The sequence below is a fragment of the Peromyscus eremicus genome, chromosome 9, assembly GCF_949786415.1.
Source record: "Peromyscus eremicus chromosome 9, PerEre_H2_v1, whole genome shotgun sequence".
In the NCBI taxonomy this organism is placed as follows: domain Eukaryota; kingdom Metazoa; phylum Chordata; class Mammalia; order Rodentia; family Cricetidae; genus Peromyscus; species Peromyscus eremicus.
In genome coordinates this window covers 20200295-20221534 of record NC_081425.1, presented here as the reverse complement: position 1 = coordinate 20221534, position 21240 = coordinate 20200295, and the positions used below count along the sequence as shown (strand labels likewise).

At 37.1% G+C, this 21240-nt stretch overlaps 1 protein-coding gene across 1 annotated transcript in view; it reads left to right on the top strand.

Annotated features, from left to right (window-relative positions):
- The window catches only part of Scel (sciellin), a 98919-nt gene that overhangs the window by 76098 nt on the left and 1581 nt on the right, over positions 1-21240 (top strand). The window contains exons 24-29 of the mRNA XM_059274314.1: positions 8210-8272; positions 11078-11170; positions 12074-12145; positions 14271-14345; positions 17936-18044; positions 20612-20714. Coding sequence (XP_059130297.1) covers positions 8210-8272; positions 11078-11170; positions 12074-12145; positions 14271-14345; positions 17936-18044; positions 20612-20714 — 515 coding nt within the window. The remainder of the gene's footprint in view (positions 1-8209; positions 8273-11077; positions 11171-12073; positions 12146-14270; positions 14346-17935; positions 18045-20611; positions 20715-21240) is intronic.

Below are 21240 nucleotides of genomic sequence, written 5' to 3'. Positions count from 1 at the left end.
GCTTCTAATTTTCTTTAGTTTTCAAAGAACCCATTTGTGACCTGTGTGTCTCTTGTCAACAGGAGATATATTGTACTCTTCTTGCATCAATTGCTTGGTTTTGGAGTGATTTCTAGGTTTCTTATGTACCAAGACAACCCAATGTTTGTCCCCTAAAGGAAAAGGAATTTTGAAATGAAAAATGAATAAAACTAAATAAGAGGTCAAAATATTTTAAGGAAGTTCAACCAACTTGGAAAGGATACTTAAGTTCTTCAAAATCCCAGATCCTCAGCTTGTCTGGTCCTACAGAGTATTATAACACATTTTAACCTTGGGCTTACACCTTGAGTTTAAAGCTATTCTCTTATTTGCTATTTTAAAATTAAAGTAGAATTATGTCCTTCCCCCTTCTCCCTCCCCTTTCCTTCTCCATCTCCTTCAAGACACCCTTGCTACAACCTCTCTTATGTCCCTCAACTCTCAAACTGACAGTCTCGTTTTCTTTATTATTGTTATGTGCACATGTGTACATGTATGTACAAATACAGAAATACAACCTTCAAGAGTCTACTTTTGTTGTTTATGTTTATATAGTTTCAGGGATGACCACTTTGGATAAACAGTAAGGCAGCTCATTCCTGGGAGAGGCTAATCTCCCTCTCCCATAAGTCACTAGTTTTCTATACTTTTGGTCTAAGGGTGTGATCCTGTGAAATTTCTCCCTCTCACATGAGTACATGTTAATATTGTCAGTGTTCTGGTCTTGTTTAGGCAGCTATTTCTAGGACAGACTATTTTATAGCAGACTTCCTGATAGTCTGGCTCTTAAAAATCTTTCTGTAGTTTCTTCTATGATGTTCCATAACCCATAGATACAGGAGCTGTGATGCAGATGTGTCTGTGGGGGCTGGGCTCTCCACAATCTGTTGATCTCTGCATTGTGTCTAGTTGTGTTTTTTTTTTTTTTTTTTGTAACGGTCTCCATTTGCTATAAAGAGAAACATCTTTGATGGGGAGGTCACTACATTTTATCTATGGATAAGAGTAAGATTTAAAATGTAGTAAGGAAGTGGGAGGGTCTAGCAAAGCGATGATAATAGATTGTTTTCTAAAGTCCACAATCACACTAGCCCCAGGAAGATATCTAGGTTTCTAGTAACAGGAATGATTTCCCTCCTGTTGAGTGGGCCTTAAGTCAAATTATTTGGGTGGATTTTTTTGTCATGATCAGCAGTTTGGGGAGATTTCCAGTCATGTTGCTAACAGGTCTAATAACCATGTTATGCAATAACTAATAGGGGAAATTTGTAGCAACACACATTTTATCAGTGAATTAAAGTTCACATTGTTCTACTTACTTGAAATTTTATCATCATAATTACATAACTGAGAATCATGGCCTAATATTCTGAAATGAAGGCAACAAATTATTTACAAAAAGTACTATGAACCTATGAGGAGAGAAAGGACGATGTAGTCTTACCTTGTGTCCTACATCAATACCTTATTTTGTTCTTGTGTGTTTTTATCACTGGGGTGTTGAGTCTTAAAAGCAGGGCATCCTGAAAGTAATTAAAAATCAATGGCTACTCAGAGGGTACTTACTGAGCCCCTGGGCAGTCAGACTAAAAATTGCATATGATTTATGATCACTATACCCCGTGGGATAGATATTTCTATGCCTTATTTTATAGAAGAAACTATAGCTCAAAGATACCAAACTGTCCTTCAAAGGAAGAAAATATACAGTATATATAAACTCAGATTCTTCTGACATTATGACCTTGAGGAGACCAGCAAAGATATGTGGTTAAGTGATCCTAGGCTCTCTAACAAGATCTATTTACTCCAGAGAATTAGAATTGAATAGCATAATTTCTTTCTTTTTTTTTTTTTTTTTTTTTTGGTTTTTCGAGACAGGGTTTCTCTGTGTAGCTTTGCGCCTTTCCTGGAACTCACTTGGTAGCCCAGGCTGGCCTCGAACTCACAGAGATCCGCCTGGCTCTGCCTCCCGAGTGCTGGGATTAAAGGCGTGCGCCACCACCGCCCGGCTGAATAGCATAATTTCTTCACAGTGGTAGTTATGGGGGTGGATTGTCCTTGTCATCACTAGCAGTTTTTGGAGATTACCAGTCATGTTGGTAACGGGTCTAATAGCCATGCTATGCAGTAACTAATAGGGGAACGTGCCAACTCCTGCCTCTTGCCTATCACCATCGAATGTGTTATATTGGCAATGGCAGTTCTTATAAGAGTCTTGCCTCTGGTTTTACTGCAAGAGGCAAACTTTATAAAAAGTAGTTTGTATGCTAGCAACTCCTTTTCCAGAAATCCACAGAAAGAGGAAATTTTTCCTTAAGCAAATACATTACTATTAAAATGATTTAAAAAATCTGGCATCATAGTGTTCTATGATGACAGCTCAGTCAGCTAAGCTAACCTGTCTGACTATTTTCCAGTAGTGTAGTGGATTTGATGATAAATGGCCAAGAATCATCACACAACAGACAGACAGAAAAGACTGAACTGTCTTAGAAGAGTGAATTTATGGATTGATTCAACCACCTGAATCTACCATGTAACCATGCTGCCCTCTTGATTTCAGCATAGGCAAAGAAAGGGGAGTTTTTAAGCTTGTACTAGTGGGATGAACCATCACAAAGCCTTCTTATATCTGTGCAAAGCGACACACGCACTGATCATTTAGTAGCAAAGCAGCAGTGAATCCGATCTTTTGTGTGTCTTCGCTGACACTTTCAGCAGCTGCATATTTAATTCTCGGTTAGAGACTGAATAGACTTCACTCATCCATCAGAAATATATACAAGCACTCTGAGATCCCAGGAACACGGCAACCAGAACAAATGCAGATGTGCTCAGAATTTCCATTTACTCAGTGAGAAGTAGCATGGCTTTTAGTAGTAATGTGAACCAACACTAAAGATAGACCCCATTATCTGTAGTCAATAAGCTGATGTTAGATTAATTATTAATGTTCTAAACTTCTGCTTCCAAATAGGTACTGAAGAATACTGCAAAAATTAACATTAGTGACATTAAATATTTTCTAGTAAAAAAAGGCATTTACATAGAGCAAAAAATAATTTCTAGTTATTGGTAGTTATAGTTCCATTTGTCAACATTTTTCCTGTTTGTTAACATATACCTTCTAAGATTTTAGTACTGTAACATGAGGTCAGTTTCTTCCTATCTCCCCGCTGTGTGTCTCTCATATTTCTGCTCAAAACATAAACATGGGGTGAGTTACTCTACTGCTTCATTTGAATCCAGCAGTCATCACTATAGATGCTTCTCATCACAATCTCTGGAAGTGGTTCTGCATTTTCCATAGTGCTGCTGTAGTGATGGTTACTTTCCAGCCTTCTAACCACTCCTGCTGCTAGTCATGACTTCTAACTTTCAATCTGTCCACAGGGATGAACAGTGATCTTCCTAAAACAGGAATCTGATGACGTTACTTTCCAAATATAATCCTTCACTGTCTTCCTATTACCATTGGGTCACAGCCATGCTCCTTAACCATGCTCCAAAGACCACCATGATGTTTTCTCTGTGATTCCCCCGAGTCCGGTTACTCTTCTCTCACAAGCAAACCCATTTCCCATCCCCATCCTCTCTGACCTGTACTTTTGGTTCGCCTCTCATTACATTGCTGGAGAAGCTACTGTGTATCCTTTGAGTACCAGCCTGGTGTTTCTCATTCAGACTCAGGAAAGCCCCTTTCAACTTCCATATGTACAGCATTCCATGTATGAATTTTGAGTGAATTATTGTCTAATAATCTCTTTCTATCTATAAGGTCTTTATAGGTATGAATGGAATTACCTTGTTTCTTTCTTTATATAGTGCAGAAGCATAATGACACAATGCCTGATAGATATTAAATTTTTAATAAATATAATGTGAATTAAAGACTAAATATCAGAATAATCAATATTTTATGATAGTCTACCTAGGTAAAATCTATTGTATTCCATCTCCAACATTCTAAGCCCCTACCACTGAAACTAAATAAAATAAATCTATTTTATATGATTGATTTCTTTACTTGAGTCAATAACTGTTTCCTGTTTATGACAATCTCAAGGAATCACAGTGACTCAGGAACACTAAAATTATTAGTTATGTGTTATATTTTAAATATTTAAATTATACTCAGATCTATTAATTTCTTGAATATAAAATCTTTAGGAATATAAAATGCTTATTGAATAGAACTATAAAAGTATGTAAATATCCCATTTTGCTATGTCAATGAGCCAAGGGATTATGTGAGTTATTTCACTAAATGCAATATTCCTTTCAAGGAGATTCATTTTAAGTTAAAAATCTAATGCCTCATATGAATTCCTGACATAAAAGAAAAAATAGTTAATTTTTGTATGAAAACTCTTTAATTTTGTAAATGTGTTGGACACTTTACAGAAGCAGATTAAGTTAGCAGTGTAGAGAGAAACATATTGTACCCTATTAATAAACTCCTCCTACACGCGCACAAGAGAGGAAGAGTAGTTAGAACTGAGTTAATAACTTTCTCACATGGGAACACATCCTAGGAAAAGCTAATGAGAAAGAATCCCCATGTTTCTCCTTGATTTGGCCCATAAGGTGATATTTTGTTTGTGTTCTGACAAATAAAGCTTGCCTGGCGATCAGAGGGTGGAGCAAGCCACTAGGTAACTATAAAGGCCAGGCAGTAGGGCACATGCCTTTAATCCCAGCACTTGGGAGGAGGAAGCAGGAAGATCAGGAGTTCAAAGCCACCCTGGGCTACACGAGATTAAATCAGTCTCCAAGAGAAACAGAGCCTGGTGGTAGCGGTGGTGCACACCTTTGACCCCAGCACTAGGGAGATGGAGTCAGGAATATAAGACAAGTGGACACAGGATCTCACCCCATTTGGTCTGAGGATTCATAGAGGTAAGAAGTTTCTAGTGGCTGCTGCTCTGCTTCTCTGATTTCCAGGCAAGCTTTATTTGTCAGAACACAAAGTATCATAAAACACACAACTATGGAGAATGCATTATATTATTACAAGATGGAGAATTCTTATAATGAAAAATATGTATGTGACTTTATTTCTTAAATAGCTCATAGTCTGCCCAAAATGTATTTAAATCTTCATTTTAAAGGAATTCTTAGACCTATGGATATAGCTTAGCAAAGGTCTTGTCTAGAATGTACAAGGTCCTGGGCTTGATTCCTACCACCAAAATGAAAACAAAAGACACAGAAAGACTTTTGAATCAAGCATTTGCTCAACCTTGCAACATTTGGCTTGGACTTCTATTAAAAAAAAAAATCTATTTTCCACACTTTGACTCACAGTTTTTCATCTTTTGCCACAGTGTAAAAGATGCCATGAAATACATGTGATCTTAATTAAAGAGTGTTTATTTTTGCATCCTTTAACTTGGGTAGTCTAAAGTTCTTTTACTGGATCTACACATCTAGCTAATGCTATCCATCAGTGTGCATACCCCAAGCAAATGCATATTGTGTGATTTTCATAATTAAGTTTGCATTAAATATTGGTATAGATTATTCAAATTAAAAACCTTATAGCTTACACAATCAAACTTGATGTGTGCTGTTATCTAATAAAATATGAAAATCTTATGAAACCTAATAATATCGTTTCTTTGGTGACTCACCCTACTTTGGGAGTATCTTCTTTGAATGCACACATAGGCTCAGTTTTTGAGTTTCCTGTTGCAGTTGTTGAATCTGCAAGAATCTGGGTTCTTCTGCTTCCTCAGGTGGAGCTATTCTTTTTCCTTCTCTCCAAAACTACAGCCCAAAGAGCAAGCATGAAGTTTGTAGGCAAGGAAATACTCAATATCTGTAGCAGTGACAAGGGAACTGTTCTTGAGAAACTCAATACAGACTTTTTAGGAATACCCTAAAAAAAAAAACCTCATAAACTAAGTCACCTAAACACATGAAGAATGCTCTCTCATAGTTCTGGAAGTGAGAAACCTGAGGTCAAGTCATGGCAGGGTTGATTTCCTCTTGAACTCAAGGGGGAACTCTCTTCCAGACTTTTCTCCTTAACTTGTATCTTCACATATTTATGTAACACATACTTTACTCAAGTCTGTATTAGACCTTACTTCCAAGCTGTAAAAAGCCACAGCCTCCTTAATGTAGCACCTGATTACTTCAATGTTATCACAGTGGAAAGAGAATAACTTCCTGGCACAGGATGCTGATTTCCCAACATTCACATATCTTGTGATCTTTCACCATCTATCACTGCCAGTCCTAATGAATACTGGGATAGTCCATGTCTCAAGCTTTCAACCAGTGAAGGATGCTAAGATAATATGGTAGGTAGCCTCTGATATCACAATGATGGCTTTTGCAATAATTAGTGAAAAACCATCATTTAGGCAAATTCAAAGCCTTCTATCTGCATTATAAATTTGCAGGATTGACCTTATACAACTTTTTCTGATAATGTGGAGGAATTCAGTTTTGAATTTTGTGTCATCATTCAGATTACAACATCAATTAATATTCCTGAAATATGGTACATTTTACATAATTTCACTGGAATATTTAAACTTACATTAAATATATTTAAACTAATTTCTACATTTTTAAAGCACGCAAATATTTTTTAAGTATGAAGTTTAAGAAGCTAAAGTGTGCTGGCTAATTTGCATAGTTTATCAATTATTAATGACTTGGATATTATTAAATCTCTCTCCACATAAACATGAGGGTACTTTATTGTATTTTGCTTCCATAACAATGTTAATTTTGTGAGTGAGAATCTACATGCTGATTCTTTGTAGAGTAACCCTATTTGAATCCAACATTTTGGAGAGCAAGAAGGGAGAATTTTAGGAACTGGAGTTAATTCCAACGTTGTAAAATTTTGGACTGAAATGAAAATGAAAAGGCCGCTCAGGACTGTGGAATCAATAACTCACTTTGACATTAACACAGTCTATTAACTATTTACCACTAACTCACTGCTACGTTACTGCATTCTATTAACTATTACTCTTCTTTTACTTGGTTTACTCACAGCTTAATCATTTTGCCATTTTGTATTTTTCTCACCCAAACCATGTTGTACTGGATATTAGGAGCCTCATTTAAAAAATGAAGCCTAAGGAAGTATGTACTGAAGGAATTAGGGGAAGAAATGGGCCTCACTGTTATTCCGAAGTGGTGCTCCTCCTCAGGAGGCTTCGCAACAGAGGCTTTTCCAAACTCATGAAAACAGCAAACAGGGTCTTTTAACATTAGGGTATTATGCAAATGACTAATCTATGATAACATGTCGGAGGACCCTGTAAATCATGGAAGGTGTAAAATCATGGAAACAGCCTAATCTTATCATCACATTTATCCTCTACCTTGTGAATTTCTTATTCAGTTGTTGGTCTGAGGTTTTATATTTCTATAACCCAACGGTGTGAATGAAGTCTCCAGCTAAAAACATCCAAGCATTGGTTTTTTGGGAGGAGAGTAGCGTGAGTTCAGTTCTTCATTCTTCTGTAAGTTAGTTCACAGTCTTTGGGAGATTCACTCAGTGTTTCCAAGCTCCAGATGCCAGAACTGTGAGATTTGAATGAGGTAATCCATGTGAACCTGAGATCAATGCTTCAGGACACAAACCTAGCACCCATTCAGTCTGAGCTAGACACTTTTTAGACTGGGTTTCCCAAGCTTTCCAAAAGCAATTTCTCTGTCACTTATAAAATCCACACCCCTTTAAATGGTGCTAGACTCAAACCCAGGACCTTCTGCATACTAGGCAAGCCTGCTATCCACCCTTCATGGCTAGTCCAGCCATACTTGCATATTTACCTACAAACCAATAGATTAAATAGTTCAATATCCAATTTCTAGTCTCCTAGGCACTTCTAAACCAAAAATGACTATGTCTAAGATGATGTACTGATTTTTATTGTAATATTTTTTATTTCCTACAATTGTGTTACAACTAAACCACACATACACATTATGTTTTTGGTTTTTTTTTTTTAATTTATTTATTTTTGTTTGTTTGTTTGTTTTTGGTTTTTTGAGACAGGGTTTCTCTGTGTAGCTTTGCACCTTTCCTGGAACTCACTTGGTAGCCCAAGCTGGCCTCGAACTCACAGAGATCCACCTGGCTCTGCCTCCCAAGTGCTGGGATTAAAGGCGTGTGCCACCACCGCCCAGCTAAATTTATTTTTATTTCCTTTAGAGACCAGGGCCTAAAAAATTTGGCTGAAGTAGATTCTCACGTATCTGAAAATAAGAATGGAAGGTAAGATTGATTGCAACTGGCTTTATTTCTTAGGAATTCCTTTTGTACCTGAGTGATAATTTAGAAAATTTTCTGGGGGAGTTGAATTGAATTGTGGCATTTAAATGTAAGTACTATCCAAATCAGAAAAGTTATAGCACCATATGCTTAATATCTAACACAGAAAAAACTAACAATGTTCTAATTGTGTTAGAATTTCTCATTCCTGTTGCTCCATCCTGTTACTTGGTATAAAAGGTGTCATGAAAATTCAAAGCCCTTTACTTGGTTTGTAAGCATTTATTTTTACTCACTGTTGCTTGGTAGGTTTTCAGTAGGGAAAGAAGTACCCTGCAGCTCTCTTCCTTGGATGTCTCATGTTCACACACACACACACACACACACACACACACACGCACGCACGCGCACACACACATTTCTCATAGCAACAAAGCAAACTCTTATTTGAAATTTCTTTGCACAACAGAGTATAAGGGCTTTCACACTATTGATGCCTCTTAATACTTTGTTTGAAATTAAAAGGAATATTAACGATAGAAGCTATACCTCATTGTTACACACAACTTTGGGAGGAACTGATAACTTCTCCATGTGTAACAATGCTTCTACACATGTTTAAAGGACTCTAAAAATACTCATTTCCTTTTTTTAACCTTCCCAAGATGCCTCTGCTTTTTTTTTAAAGCTTCTGTGATTATGTAAGAAATAATATTGTGGGTGTTTTCTGCAAAGAGTAGAATGGCTATGGAAAGAGGAGCTGGCTGTCTTTCCCCATACTGTCTGCAAAATGCTTTTGAATCTGATAGAGTTTATGTTGCTCTGGTTCTCCAGATCATCTGTGCCTTTTTGTTGTGACCCCAGTAAAGTCTACGACTGAATGAGAGAAAAAGAAGTGTTCAGAAGGATCTGCGGCTCGTAGAGACGCATCCACAGCCTAGGACTGACGCTTAACCCATTTCAGGCAAACATTACTTGGAAGTGATCAATGCCATATACACTCTGAGTGTTTAAATGCTGTTAAGGAACTTTCCACTTAAGTTGATTTAAAAGCAGCTCCCTTTTCTATTCATGAAACAAGAAAAAAATTGGTGAGGAAACAATATATTGAAAACTGGGGCTTTGGTGTATGCATTTTAAGGAACACAATTCAGTAGAGAACAGCAGTGTTTACAGATTATTGCCCACTTCTGTTTGTGTATTTTATAAACAGGTGATGTTTTGAATTAACACCACTAAAGACAACATAAATTCATTTCAACAACCCCCATAGCCTTCTTCTTGGGTAGCTATGCATTGCTTAAGTTAAATTTTATAGTGTGTATTATGTGATTTGAATATAATTAATATTTATTTAGTGAGGCTGGAGTTTGAAACTGAGGTCTTATGAATTCTAGGAAAGCACTAAATTTGAATATTTTTCAACAATTCAGAACCAAGTTTATTGTTCCTGGAATGACAAAGCCTAATAATCCCAAGAGAAAACTTTCTATGACAGTAGTGATCCTACATTTTTACTACTTTCTATAACTTGAAAACATCTCCTTTAAAGCAAGATTTTTAAAGGTAAATAAACACAAAGTAACTTATTATGGATGAATATATAATATGTTAATTACATCACAACTACCCACAAACATTTATTGACATAGAAATGTGTATACACGTTTATAATCACATGAATGTAATAACTTTAAATTTATGATGGTAGGGCCTGATGCATTTAAAATCAACACATCAGCAACACATCAAAACTTTGTAAAGTTTCTTTTAACACAAGAGAGAGAAAGGTTATCCTAACTTCAATTCACAACTTCATACTTGGAAATGTTAGTGTATGTTTAGCAAAGACTAAAATTTTTTATAGTTTAAAAACTAAAATAGTTTCAGGTACCTTCTTCTAATATTTTCATTTATTTTATTAATTTTATTTTTGTATGTCAGAGATGAACAAGTAACACATTTTCTTCCTTAAAAGTTATATAGGACAAGATTGGAGAGAAGGCTCAGTAGTTAATAGCATGTACTGCTCTTGCAGAGGACCAGAGTTCAGTTCCCAGCACCCGTGTTGGATAGCTCACAAATGTCTATTATTCCAACTCCAGAGGATTGCTGTCTCTGGCTTCTGTGGGCACCAGCACTGAAGTGCACAAACCCACCCACAGACAGCCTGTTTGACAATAAGGCTTAATGAAAATCTGAGCTTTCCTGTGGGCTTGCATGGCTTTGCTCTCAAAGCTTACCAACACAGAAGAGGAAAAAATGCTACAACTTTCACTATTTTTTCACTGAGAATTTCCTCTGTTGCAGGGAAGAAACTGAATGTGTTTATGCTCTGTTAAACACGATGACATTTTTAGATCAGCAGAAATCTAGGTCAGACTTCTGTAGTCTTCAAAGTATTACCTTTCATTAAAGCAAAGCAGGAACTGAAGTGTCTCAGAGCAACCTCTGTTTCATTCATTAAGTTGATGAATTCTTAGATGTATGGTACAAAGGAAGCTTTCTAAAGGACACCACTATTATGAAAATGATTGAGGAACCAATTTCCATCCTTGATGAAAATACATTCTAACGTAGCATTAGATATTATGCCTGTGTTTGTGGATTATTCTTGAAGGTAAGACATTGATTTCTGTGGAGCCAGTGGAACCAGTAAAGCAGGCTGCTATTCTTTACTGTATGTCTCTGTGCAGAAACTAGGTAGATGTAAAGAAATACTGTCTACTGAGTAAAATCTTAATAGATCAAAAGTATTTGTAAGTGACCTTGATTTTGAGTGTCAAACACATATGTTTCCTCTTGCAGGCTAGATGGCCAAATCAATGGATTCACCAACACTCTACTCAAGGAGTCCACGAGAACCTCTGTCTATTCTTATGAGGCCAGAAACAGCCTCAGGTACTAAAGACAATTACAAAACCAAACACAGAACTATCCCTGTGTTTATTTGTTTACATGCAAGCTAATCATTTTTTAAAGTGTGGAACTTTCTATTGTTGAGTCAGCAACTCAGTTATTGCTGGGATGCACATAGAAAAATAAAGAATGTGGTTGTTGCTTTAAAGTCTACAATTATATAAAACATGATTGTGACATTGACGTTGACATTCTTCTTCTAAGGATTCATCGATTTTCTTTTGTGTGTATATATGTATACCCGAGTCTATGTATGTGACCACACATGTGCTGGTACCATAGAGTCCAGAAAGTATCAGATCCCTGGAACTTGAATTACAGATGAATGGGAACCACCCAGTGTGGGTGCTGGGATCCAAACATGGGTTCCCTAAGACAACAAGTGCTCTTCCTTACTGAGCCATCTCTCCATCCTTTGTACTCACATTCTTGAACTAGATCTGTCTGAATATGTCATTAAATCTGAGGTTTGACTAGTCAATTAAAGTCCACTTTTAACTTAAGTTATGGGGGAAATTTATGGCTTAGAAATGAACAGGGCATCAGGAGAAAAGACACTAAAATACAGTACATGGATAGTTGGAATGATCTTCATGCTCTAAGACAAATGTACTGAATCATTAGTTTTCACAGTAGTAGAAATACTGAATGAATACTAATACTGAATACTAATACTGAAGTAGAACAAGACAGTGGATGTTAAGAATTGAATGGGAAGGGGTGGCAAAATTCTGCAGGAGTTTGTCAACATTTGAATATTTTCATTTGAACAGAATAGATGTAAACTAATATATATTACCTTTTGTATTGAATTGGAAAAATGGTTTTGTTTTTACTGTCCTCACAAGTTACATTTCAATATGAAACTAAATGTTTTTATTGTAGCTCCAGTACTGGAACCAGGAATGCTGTCCCTAAGGACACTGTTATCTATACAAGGACCTATGTGGAGAATAGGTAACAGAAAAGTGCTTCAGATATTTCACTTTTTTATAGCTGTGAAATGATCTATGCCATGTAAGAGGTTCTACCATTTCAGGGTGTGCTTTTTTTCATAGAGAAGATAGTTTAAGAATATTGTAAGTTCTACACATATAATATTTATGTTGTTTCCAATACTAAGCAGTTGATAAATGACTTATAGTCATTGTATATACTCAAAAGTATTTCAAATCACTAATGAATAAGTAATAGGATTCATAATCAAATGTTATTACATAACTATGTGTGACTATTTGGTTATAACAACCTTTTAATTTGAATCACCTTAATTCAAAGACTCTATGTACTATTTACTTCCCGTCTAACACAGGTCAACATATCATAGCCTAAATTGCAGAGCATCTATGGATGCTCTATGGAACCATCTGCATGAAATGATGGATATTGACAAAAATGTCAGCTGAGGCTATGGATCACAACATATTTAGTTTTCAAGGAGTATAAAAAGTGAGAACTGGCCTAATTATAGGGTAATATAATGGCAAAGCACACAAATGCAGACGTATGTGACATGTGTGAGTTTACTTCAAAGAAGCCCATGACAGCCGTTCAGGGGAATCTTTTGTGTGCATGGGACCTCCCAGAGCACCTCAATGCCTCTTTGGGTCAAACCCATGTGTAACTTAAGCATACAGCTTCCAAAGCAATTTTTTCTTAATTCAAATCTCACTCTATTGTGGCTCCATGACAGTAATTCCTATTATCTTTTTTTTTTTTTTTTTTTTTTTTTTTTTTTTTTTTTGGTTTTTCGAGACAGGGTTTCTCTGTGTAGCTTTGCGCCTTTCCTGGAACTCACTTGGTAGTCCAGGCTGGCCTCGAACTCACAGAGATCCGCCTGGCTCTGCCTCCCGAGTGCTGGGATTAAAGGCGTGCGCCACCACCGCCCGGCTCCTATTATCTTTTAATTAAACTAAAAGAGAAAACATTTAAGGAAAAATTAAAATAATAAATAGTTATTGAATCTGAAAGAAATTGGCACATATGTAAATAGCGTGAGGATGATGTACAGTAAAGACAAGACACAAAATATTGGCAAATAGGGTAAAAGGAATAGGCATTTATTCTACACTTACATGGTACTCTGTGTGCACACATGGGTAGCCCTGTGGGACAGCAGCACATCGATATATTTTGCTTCCTAAAGAAATGTCTCATTGCAACTAAGGCCAACAATTCTGGTATCAGTTTTTAAGAAACAGTAAATCTCTAGTATTAGGCATAGTCTACTAAACACTACTTTCTGGGTTTTGTTTTTTTTACCTATTGAATAGTTGATTAAAAATATTAACTTGACTTATACAAGTACAGAAACTAAACCATATTTGAATTATTTAGCCATGTTGGCTCTGGTTTGCTTTTGTAAACTACTGTGTATATGTTATTGGAATAGCTGTGTATGTGTGTTCAGACAGAAATTTTCAACTGTAGTTTGGGGGCCAGCTTCAACAGCATCACTGCGGACTTGTTACAAGTGAAAATCACTTGGCCCCATCTCAGACCTGAAGAATCAAAAACTCTGCCGTGCGGGTCCCAGCTGTCGTCGTTTTAACAAATTCAACGTGCTTTTGATGCAAATGCAGATTTGAGAGGTGTAACTGTAACAGATAATACTGCATTGTGTCAGACCAATAAGATGTAGGGTAGAATATTCTGAAAGGACGGATTTGCTACTGTTTGTTTGTTACCCTAACGTGACAGTGGTGTCCCTCAAGTATCTCCGACTTTCTGAAAGTCTATACTGACAGATGGCACAGTATAGTATGAAAGTCTCCAGAGTTGGGTTCAGGATTGAGTCATTGTTTGTCATTTACAAACCCGATAGCCTTGGCAAAGGTGTGTGTGTGTGTGTGTGTGTGTGTGTGTGTGTGTGTGTGTGTTATGCGTTGACTTGCTGGGGCTTAGTATCATTATTTCTACAGATTAAAAAAATGAAAGATGTAAGGATATCATCTGTGTTTGCAATATTATAAATAATAATATAATAACAATGTGTGAAGGGATGCATGTTTCCTTACCTATGTGGGGGCAATATGAGGGAAAATGTCCCGATTCTCACATGCCCTTATATGTTCATTTTTAGTAAATCACCAAAGGATGGATATCAGGAAAATATCTCAGGAAAATATATACAAACTGTTTACTCAACTTCAGATAGGTGAGTATGCTTATATTTCTGTTACAGACATAAAGTGTATATATGCACTTACATACACACAAACACGCACACTTTCATGTGCATGTACATATATGTATATTTCTCTTTGTCCTTTGTCTGGAAATGGTTTTGATTGGTAGACAGGTAGGAAACTGTTAGGAATATACACAAAGAGACCACAGCACAGTTCTTCATTCAGGAACCGGCTTCTTAGCCGCTGCTGGCTTTTATGTCTGTTACTCTAGAAGACCTTTCCACACCTTCCAAACTTCTCTGGCCTTCTTCCTGCTGGTGATTCCCAAGAGTCTCCTGCCTGCAGTGTTATAAGTACCTAGGTTTTATTGCTTCACTAGACTGCCCTCAACCCTTCCTTCTTGTGGTTTTCCAAAGGTAGCTACATGGATGTCCTGGTCCAACACATGGACTCATCTCAGTTCCTAGAAGGGTTAGGATGAGTACACATTTAATGCTGGATGGAGAACTGGCCCTATCCCAGGCTTTTTCTTCTGGTGATTCTCCTTACTGTTTCACATTCCACGGGGGCCTCTAGGTGATATTCAGAGGAGAGTGACTTGCAGATCTCCAGGAATGCAAGTGAAAATCATTAGCATCTCAACTTAACTTCTAGAAACAGGCTGGTACGCAAGAGCCCACTTTTCCTCTGTTAGGGTTTCTCCCACAGGGGCTGGAAATGTGGCTGCCTGGAGTAAGGACGGAGCTTGTTTTCAGGTGTGGCTTCTGCTTCTCATGCAGCACTTAGCACCTAGCAGGCACACAGTAGGTGACACTTGAAAACGCAAACTGACATTCCACTTGCTAAGGGAAATAAATGGAGCAGCCATTTCTCTGATGGGATTTCACGGCCGTGGTCTCCCCAGTGCAAGAAGCATCTCATTGGAAGAGGCCATTTCTTCTTTCCCTGTGTTTCTGGATCTTTATCAGTGCTGATAGAGTGAGACGATGATATAGAGGCACTATTTTCTGCTTGTGATGTGCTTGCCGTCTTAAATGGGAAGCCTTGTTATACACACCCGTGTGTGTGTGTGTGTGTGTGTGTGTGTGTGTGTGTGTGTATACATACATATATACATATGTGAAGTATGGACAATTCATAGGGAAATATTTGCCAGGCATGTGTATGCAAGTAGTCGTAGAATAAATTAGAAGTTGCAAATATTTATAAATAAACCACTATGTAATTTGCACATATATATGAATTGTTGTGTAATTTACATATATGTAAATCTTTACATATATATATGTATATAGTGATTAGGATGGTACAATTAGCATGACTGGAAGTATAAAATCAAACAAGGTTTATCTACTCTTAATGCCTTTCCTCTCACTTTCTCTTCCTCTCAATTCCCCTTTCTCTGCTTGTTCTCTTGGTGGTGGAAGGGTGGTGCCTGGGCATGACTAGCTCATTTCAGCTCTGGAGGTTAGAAGGTCTCACAGGCAGGCGAAGGACTCTGGATCACACTGCTCCATTCAGAGCTCCTCCCTGGCTGCATGAGCAGCAGTTCACCTGTTGTTCTGTGTCCCTGTTTTCTTTTCTATAAAGTGACACAAATGATAACAATCCCGACTTCTCAGGATGAACCACGTTTTTAAAGTAAAGCACATGGGAGAATGCACTGGACACATCATATGCTATATGAGTATTGTACTGTACACATACTGCATAAATGTACAGTCAACACATCATATACTATATGAGTATTGTACTATACACATATTGCATACATATGCGGTCGACTCATCATATACTATATGAGTATTGCACTGTACACGTATTGCATACATGTACAGTCAACTCACCATATACTATATGAGTATTGCACTGTACACGTATTGCATACATGTACAGTCGACTCATCATATACTATATGAGTATTGCACTGTACACGTATTGCATACATGTGCAGTCGACTCATCATATACTATATGAGTATTGCACTATACACGTATTGCATACATGTGCAGTCGACTTATCATATACTATATGAGTATTGCACTGTACATGTATTGCATACATGTGCAGTCGACTTATCATATACTATATGAGTATTGCACTATACACGTATTGCATACATGTGCAGTCGACTCATCATATACTGTATGAGTATTGTACTATACACGTATTGCATACATGTGCAGTCGACTCATCATATACTATATGAGTATTGCACTGTACACGTATTGCATACATGTGCAGTCAACTCACCTTATACTATATGAGTATTGCACTGTACACGTATTGCATACATGTGCAGTTGACTCATCATATACTATATGAGTATTGTACTATACACGTATTGCATACATGTACAGTCAACTCATCATATACTATATGAATATTGCACTATACACGTATTGCATACATGTACAGTCAACTCATATACTATATGAGTATTGCACTGTACACGTATTGCATACATGTGTAGTCGACTCATCATATACTGTATGAGTATTGTACTATACACGTATTGCATACATGTGCAGTCGACTTATCATATACTATATGAGTATTGTACTATACACGTATTGCATACATGTACAGTCGACTCATCATATACTATATGAGTATTGCACTGTACATGTATTGCATACATGTGCAGTCGACTCATCATATACTGTATGAGTATTGTACTATACCCGTATTGCATACATGTGCAGTCAGAGTCATTGGGCCACTTCTCTTGGTAGCATAATAGAGTTAGGATACAGGGATGCAGATCATGACAAGATTAATTTATGTATGCACTATACAAGTATTGGCTATTTTTATTTCATTATCTCATCATATATGCTACTCTGGAAACTTTGGACCTACATGCTAATAATGCCTCAAAACCAGTAAAGTCTGCCAGGAGCTGTTTAAGACAATTTTGAGACCTTTCAAAAGGAAAAGAACCTTTTCTTAAGGTTCTGGCATGATTTAAATTTTTTACTGTGTTGATCATATCTATAGTTCATTTGTTGTTGAATATTAAGTTTCTAAAATAAGTAAGAAAAACTACTTTTTCTCTCATATAATTTTTGGCAGGGTCATACCTTCCTTTAGAGAATAAATTAATTTTGTCGTGATCTACATCCCTGTATCCTGCTTCTCACCATGGTACCAAGAGCACTGTTCAGATGACTCTGACTCTGTAGATTCATCATTTATGAGTTCATAAACACATTCCTGAATGGATTTCTATTTGGGGCCTATTGGATGAAAATTTACACTAATCGGATGCACAATTTCCTTACGCAGTGTATAAGTAAATTAGTTTAAATGTTCCTTAAGCTTTGAGGAATGCTTTTGTTGTAGTTCAACTGGGAAACTGAGCATCCTTTTCTGCCCAGATATGCTCTTGATTGCTGGCAAATTAATAACCTGAGACTTTTCCCTTGTGCTGTTTCCTTGACATCGTTATAGAATTAATCCTGTCATGAGAATAAGTAAACAGCATGTTTTGGATGTTTGTGTGATCCCTGAAGCTCCATCAGGATCAGTATGTTCCCACATGATTTTGCAGAGAATATGCCTGTCCCCACACGATGGCAATTTTAAATGGTTTTTAATTCTTATGTCACTACAGGTCTGTCATTGAAAGAGATATGTGCACTTACTGCCGCAAGCCCTTGGGGGTAGAGACTAAAATGATTTTAGATGAACTACAAATCTGCTGCCATTCCACTTGCTTTAAGGTAAACATGCGCTTGTTTCATGCTACTAAGTGTAAGGTTGCACAATGACAAGGAAAAATGCATTTATTTATTGAGATTCTTGGAATGAAGTTAAAACTTTAAACACTCTATAATCCACATCAATAACATGCTACTTAAGTATTTCTTCATGTTCTGCAGTTCTACCCTCAAAGGTCTAAAATTACTACCTTGGCTTTAGGCTTAGAATTCGTTCCCCACACATCCCTTAGCCAGGAACCTTAAGTCTCTGGAAAAGGTGAATGCTTGTTCATTCTTAAGTTTCTGTAACATTTTAATAAACAGTGTATTGCAGCAAATACGTAACCAACTCCATCGTGGAAAATGGACTGTTGAGAATAAAGCTAGCAGCTCTCTTGTCAGGTGCTCAGGACTCAGGCCTCACAGTGGTTTAACCTCAGTCTGCTTTGAGACTATGGTTAACTGTGGCTTCACAAGTAACAGAAATGTTCAGTAGCAAGTGCATCCAAGTTCGGTTTTAGTCAGCTCTTTCTTCTCACCTTTGCAGTGATGTTGTGTCAGTCACAAACCTCACAGTGTCATTGCATGAGCACCGCACTGGGTATCTGAAGACCTCCATTCCAACTCTGCCCCTCAGTATGGTGTCCATGCATGCGGCTTTGGGCAATCACTTACATGACAACGGCCTTGGTTTCCTTACCTGTAAAATAGATCATTGAGCAGGTTGTGGTTCTCAATGCCGGTTATGAGTTATAGTCACAGAGACTGATTAAGGAAAAAAATCTTAGCATACTCAGAAAATTTAAGATTTCAGAGATTATTTTTAGACACCAGTAGCTTTAAAAGCTCCTTCGATTTGTCTAATATGCATCCAATTTGAAAATCACTTGCCTAAGTATGGATCCTTTCTAGTAATGGACCAATGATGACCCATCTAGTGGTGGACCAATGATGACCCATCTAGTGATGGACCAATGATGACCCATCTAGTGGTGGACCAATGATGACCCATCTAGTGATGGACCAATGATGACCCATCTAGTGGTGGACCAATGATGACCCATCTAGTGATGGACCAATGATGACCCATCTAGTGGTGGACCAATGATGACCCATCTAGTGATGGACCAATGATGATCCATCTAGTGATGGACCAATGATGGCCCCTCTAGTGATGGAACTGTGATGACCCATCTAGTGATGGACCAATGATGACCCATCTAGTGATGGAACTGTGATGACCCATCTAGTGATGGACCAATGATGACCCATCTAGTGATGGAACTGTGATGACCCATCTAGTGATGGAACTGTGATGACCCATCTAGTGATGGACCAATGATGACCCATCTAGTGATGGAACTGTGATGACCCATCTAGTGACAGATCTATGATGGATTCTGTGGTTGATGAAAATTTACTTTAGCCAAATAGATGTACTACTTTGTCCATTGATTGCTTGTCCACCAATTACCTAGCAATCAGAAATATTTGTTTTGGAAACAAAGCTGGTAAGATGACTGAGCGTGTATACTAACCTGCAGCCAGTCTAGTTACCTGACTTTGATTTTTAGAACCCTCATTCTATAAGGAAAAAACTAATTCTCACAAGTTCTCCTCTGACCTCTCCTCCTGAGTCTCATGGCACACATGCATCAAGTAAATAAATAAATATAAAAAACAAACTAAGCCATAGCCCAATATAGCATTATAAAAATGTAATCTGAAAATGAAAACAAGTATTCGATTATAACATGAAAGTATTTCTAGTTTCAAGATATACTCTCTTAAATAAAAGCATATATCTTCAAAATTTAAAATTAGTATGCATAAAATCTTCTAAAATAAGAAATTCTGGTGATTGCTCTTAGTAAATAGGAATAACTTTCGTTTATTATGCTTTAAGTGATTCATTTCCATTTTAAGCATTAGAGACTATGACAGAAGAAAAATGTTCCTCATACTCATAGAAAAAGACAAATTGTTCTACAGCCATGGTAACAGAGAACCACTTAAACTAGTTTAAATGTTTAATAAATGGATCAAAGGCAATTTGCTCTAGTGAATTCATCTTGAAAGCCAACCAGCAACTCATATTTGGAAGTTGGCCAATGAGCAGCAGACAGGTCTGAAAAAAACGGAGGCAAACCCCACCCCATCCCTGTGTGATCAGCAACTTGTTTGGTTCAACAGGCTGTGCCCGGATTGCACAGCTCTCCTTTGTGCAAGCGAATGACAAATACAAATCTGTGTTTTTGTTTGAGACGTTAGATGGTTATCCTGTCCTTGGCATAGCCAATTTGTGAACAATTCTGTCTGCTCCATTGTGAGTTGTGCAGAAAACGTCAGTGGTAAAGATTCTCTGGACTTCACCTGCACTTGGAAGGATGCTGTGGAGATTTATTTGAAAAATTTGGCATGTGATGATAGCCAAGCACACTCAGTTTCCCTGTGACATCTCTTCAGGGCTGTCTGTGACTTTCTCAGGAGGGTGGTCTTAGAAGAACCGAAAGGTTTTTCTATTCCCACTCCCTTGAGGATGCATTCTCAGTCTATAATATAAACACCATATATATCGTTTTCTCTAGTGTGAAATATGCAAGAAGCCTTTGGAAAATCTGCAAGCAGGTGATAGTATCTGGATTTATAGACAGACCATACATTGTGAGCCTTGCTACTCTAAAGTGATGGGTAAGTGCCATATTCTGTGAGCAGCAACTATTCTCACTAACTCTGGTGACTATTTAGTGTTGATAAATATGAAATATTCCAGTAAAATTCAATACTTTATGAAATGCAGCTAATGAAAAAGGAAGTGGCAGATAGTTAAACCGTGACAGCATTTTGTTTAATGATATAAATCAGTCAATACTTACACTATTTTTTTTATCAGTCAGGATGCAGTATAAGCAAAGAGGCCATTTATTTTAGAAAATTTTCCAGTTTGTGAAGCAGAAATAATTTTTTGCTGATTAAATGACTGTTTAAGTTGAATCATTTCTGTGGATGTCCATTTGGACTTGGACTTGGAAGTACATTTAAATATAGTCTGGTAATACAACGAATGCCTTTTAATGTTACTTTTACCTGAAATAGTTAATTTTATATAATTCTATGTTAAATATAGCATGTAAGCTTTGTGGGTTTTTAACAATGCAAGACCAAATGTTACTATAATTTGGACTCTTAATTAGCATCAGTAAAGAGAAAGCAAGAT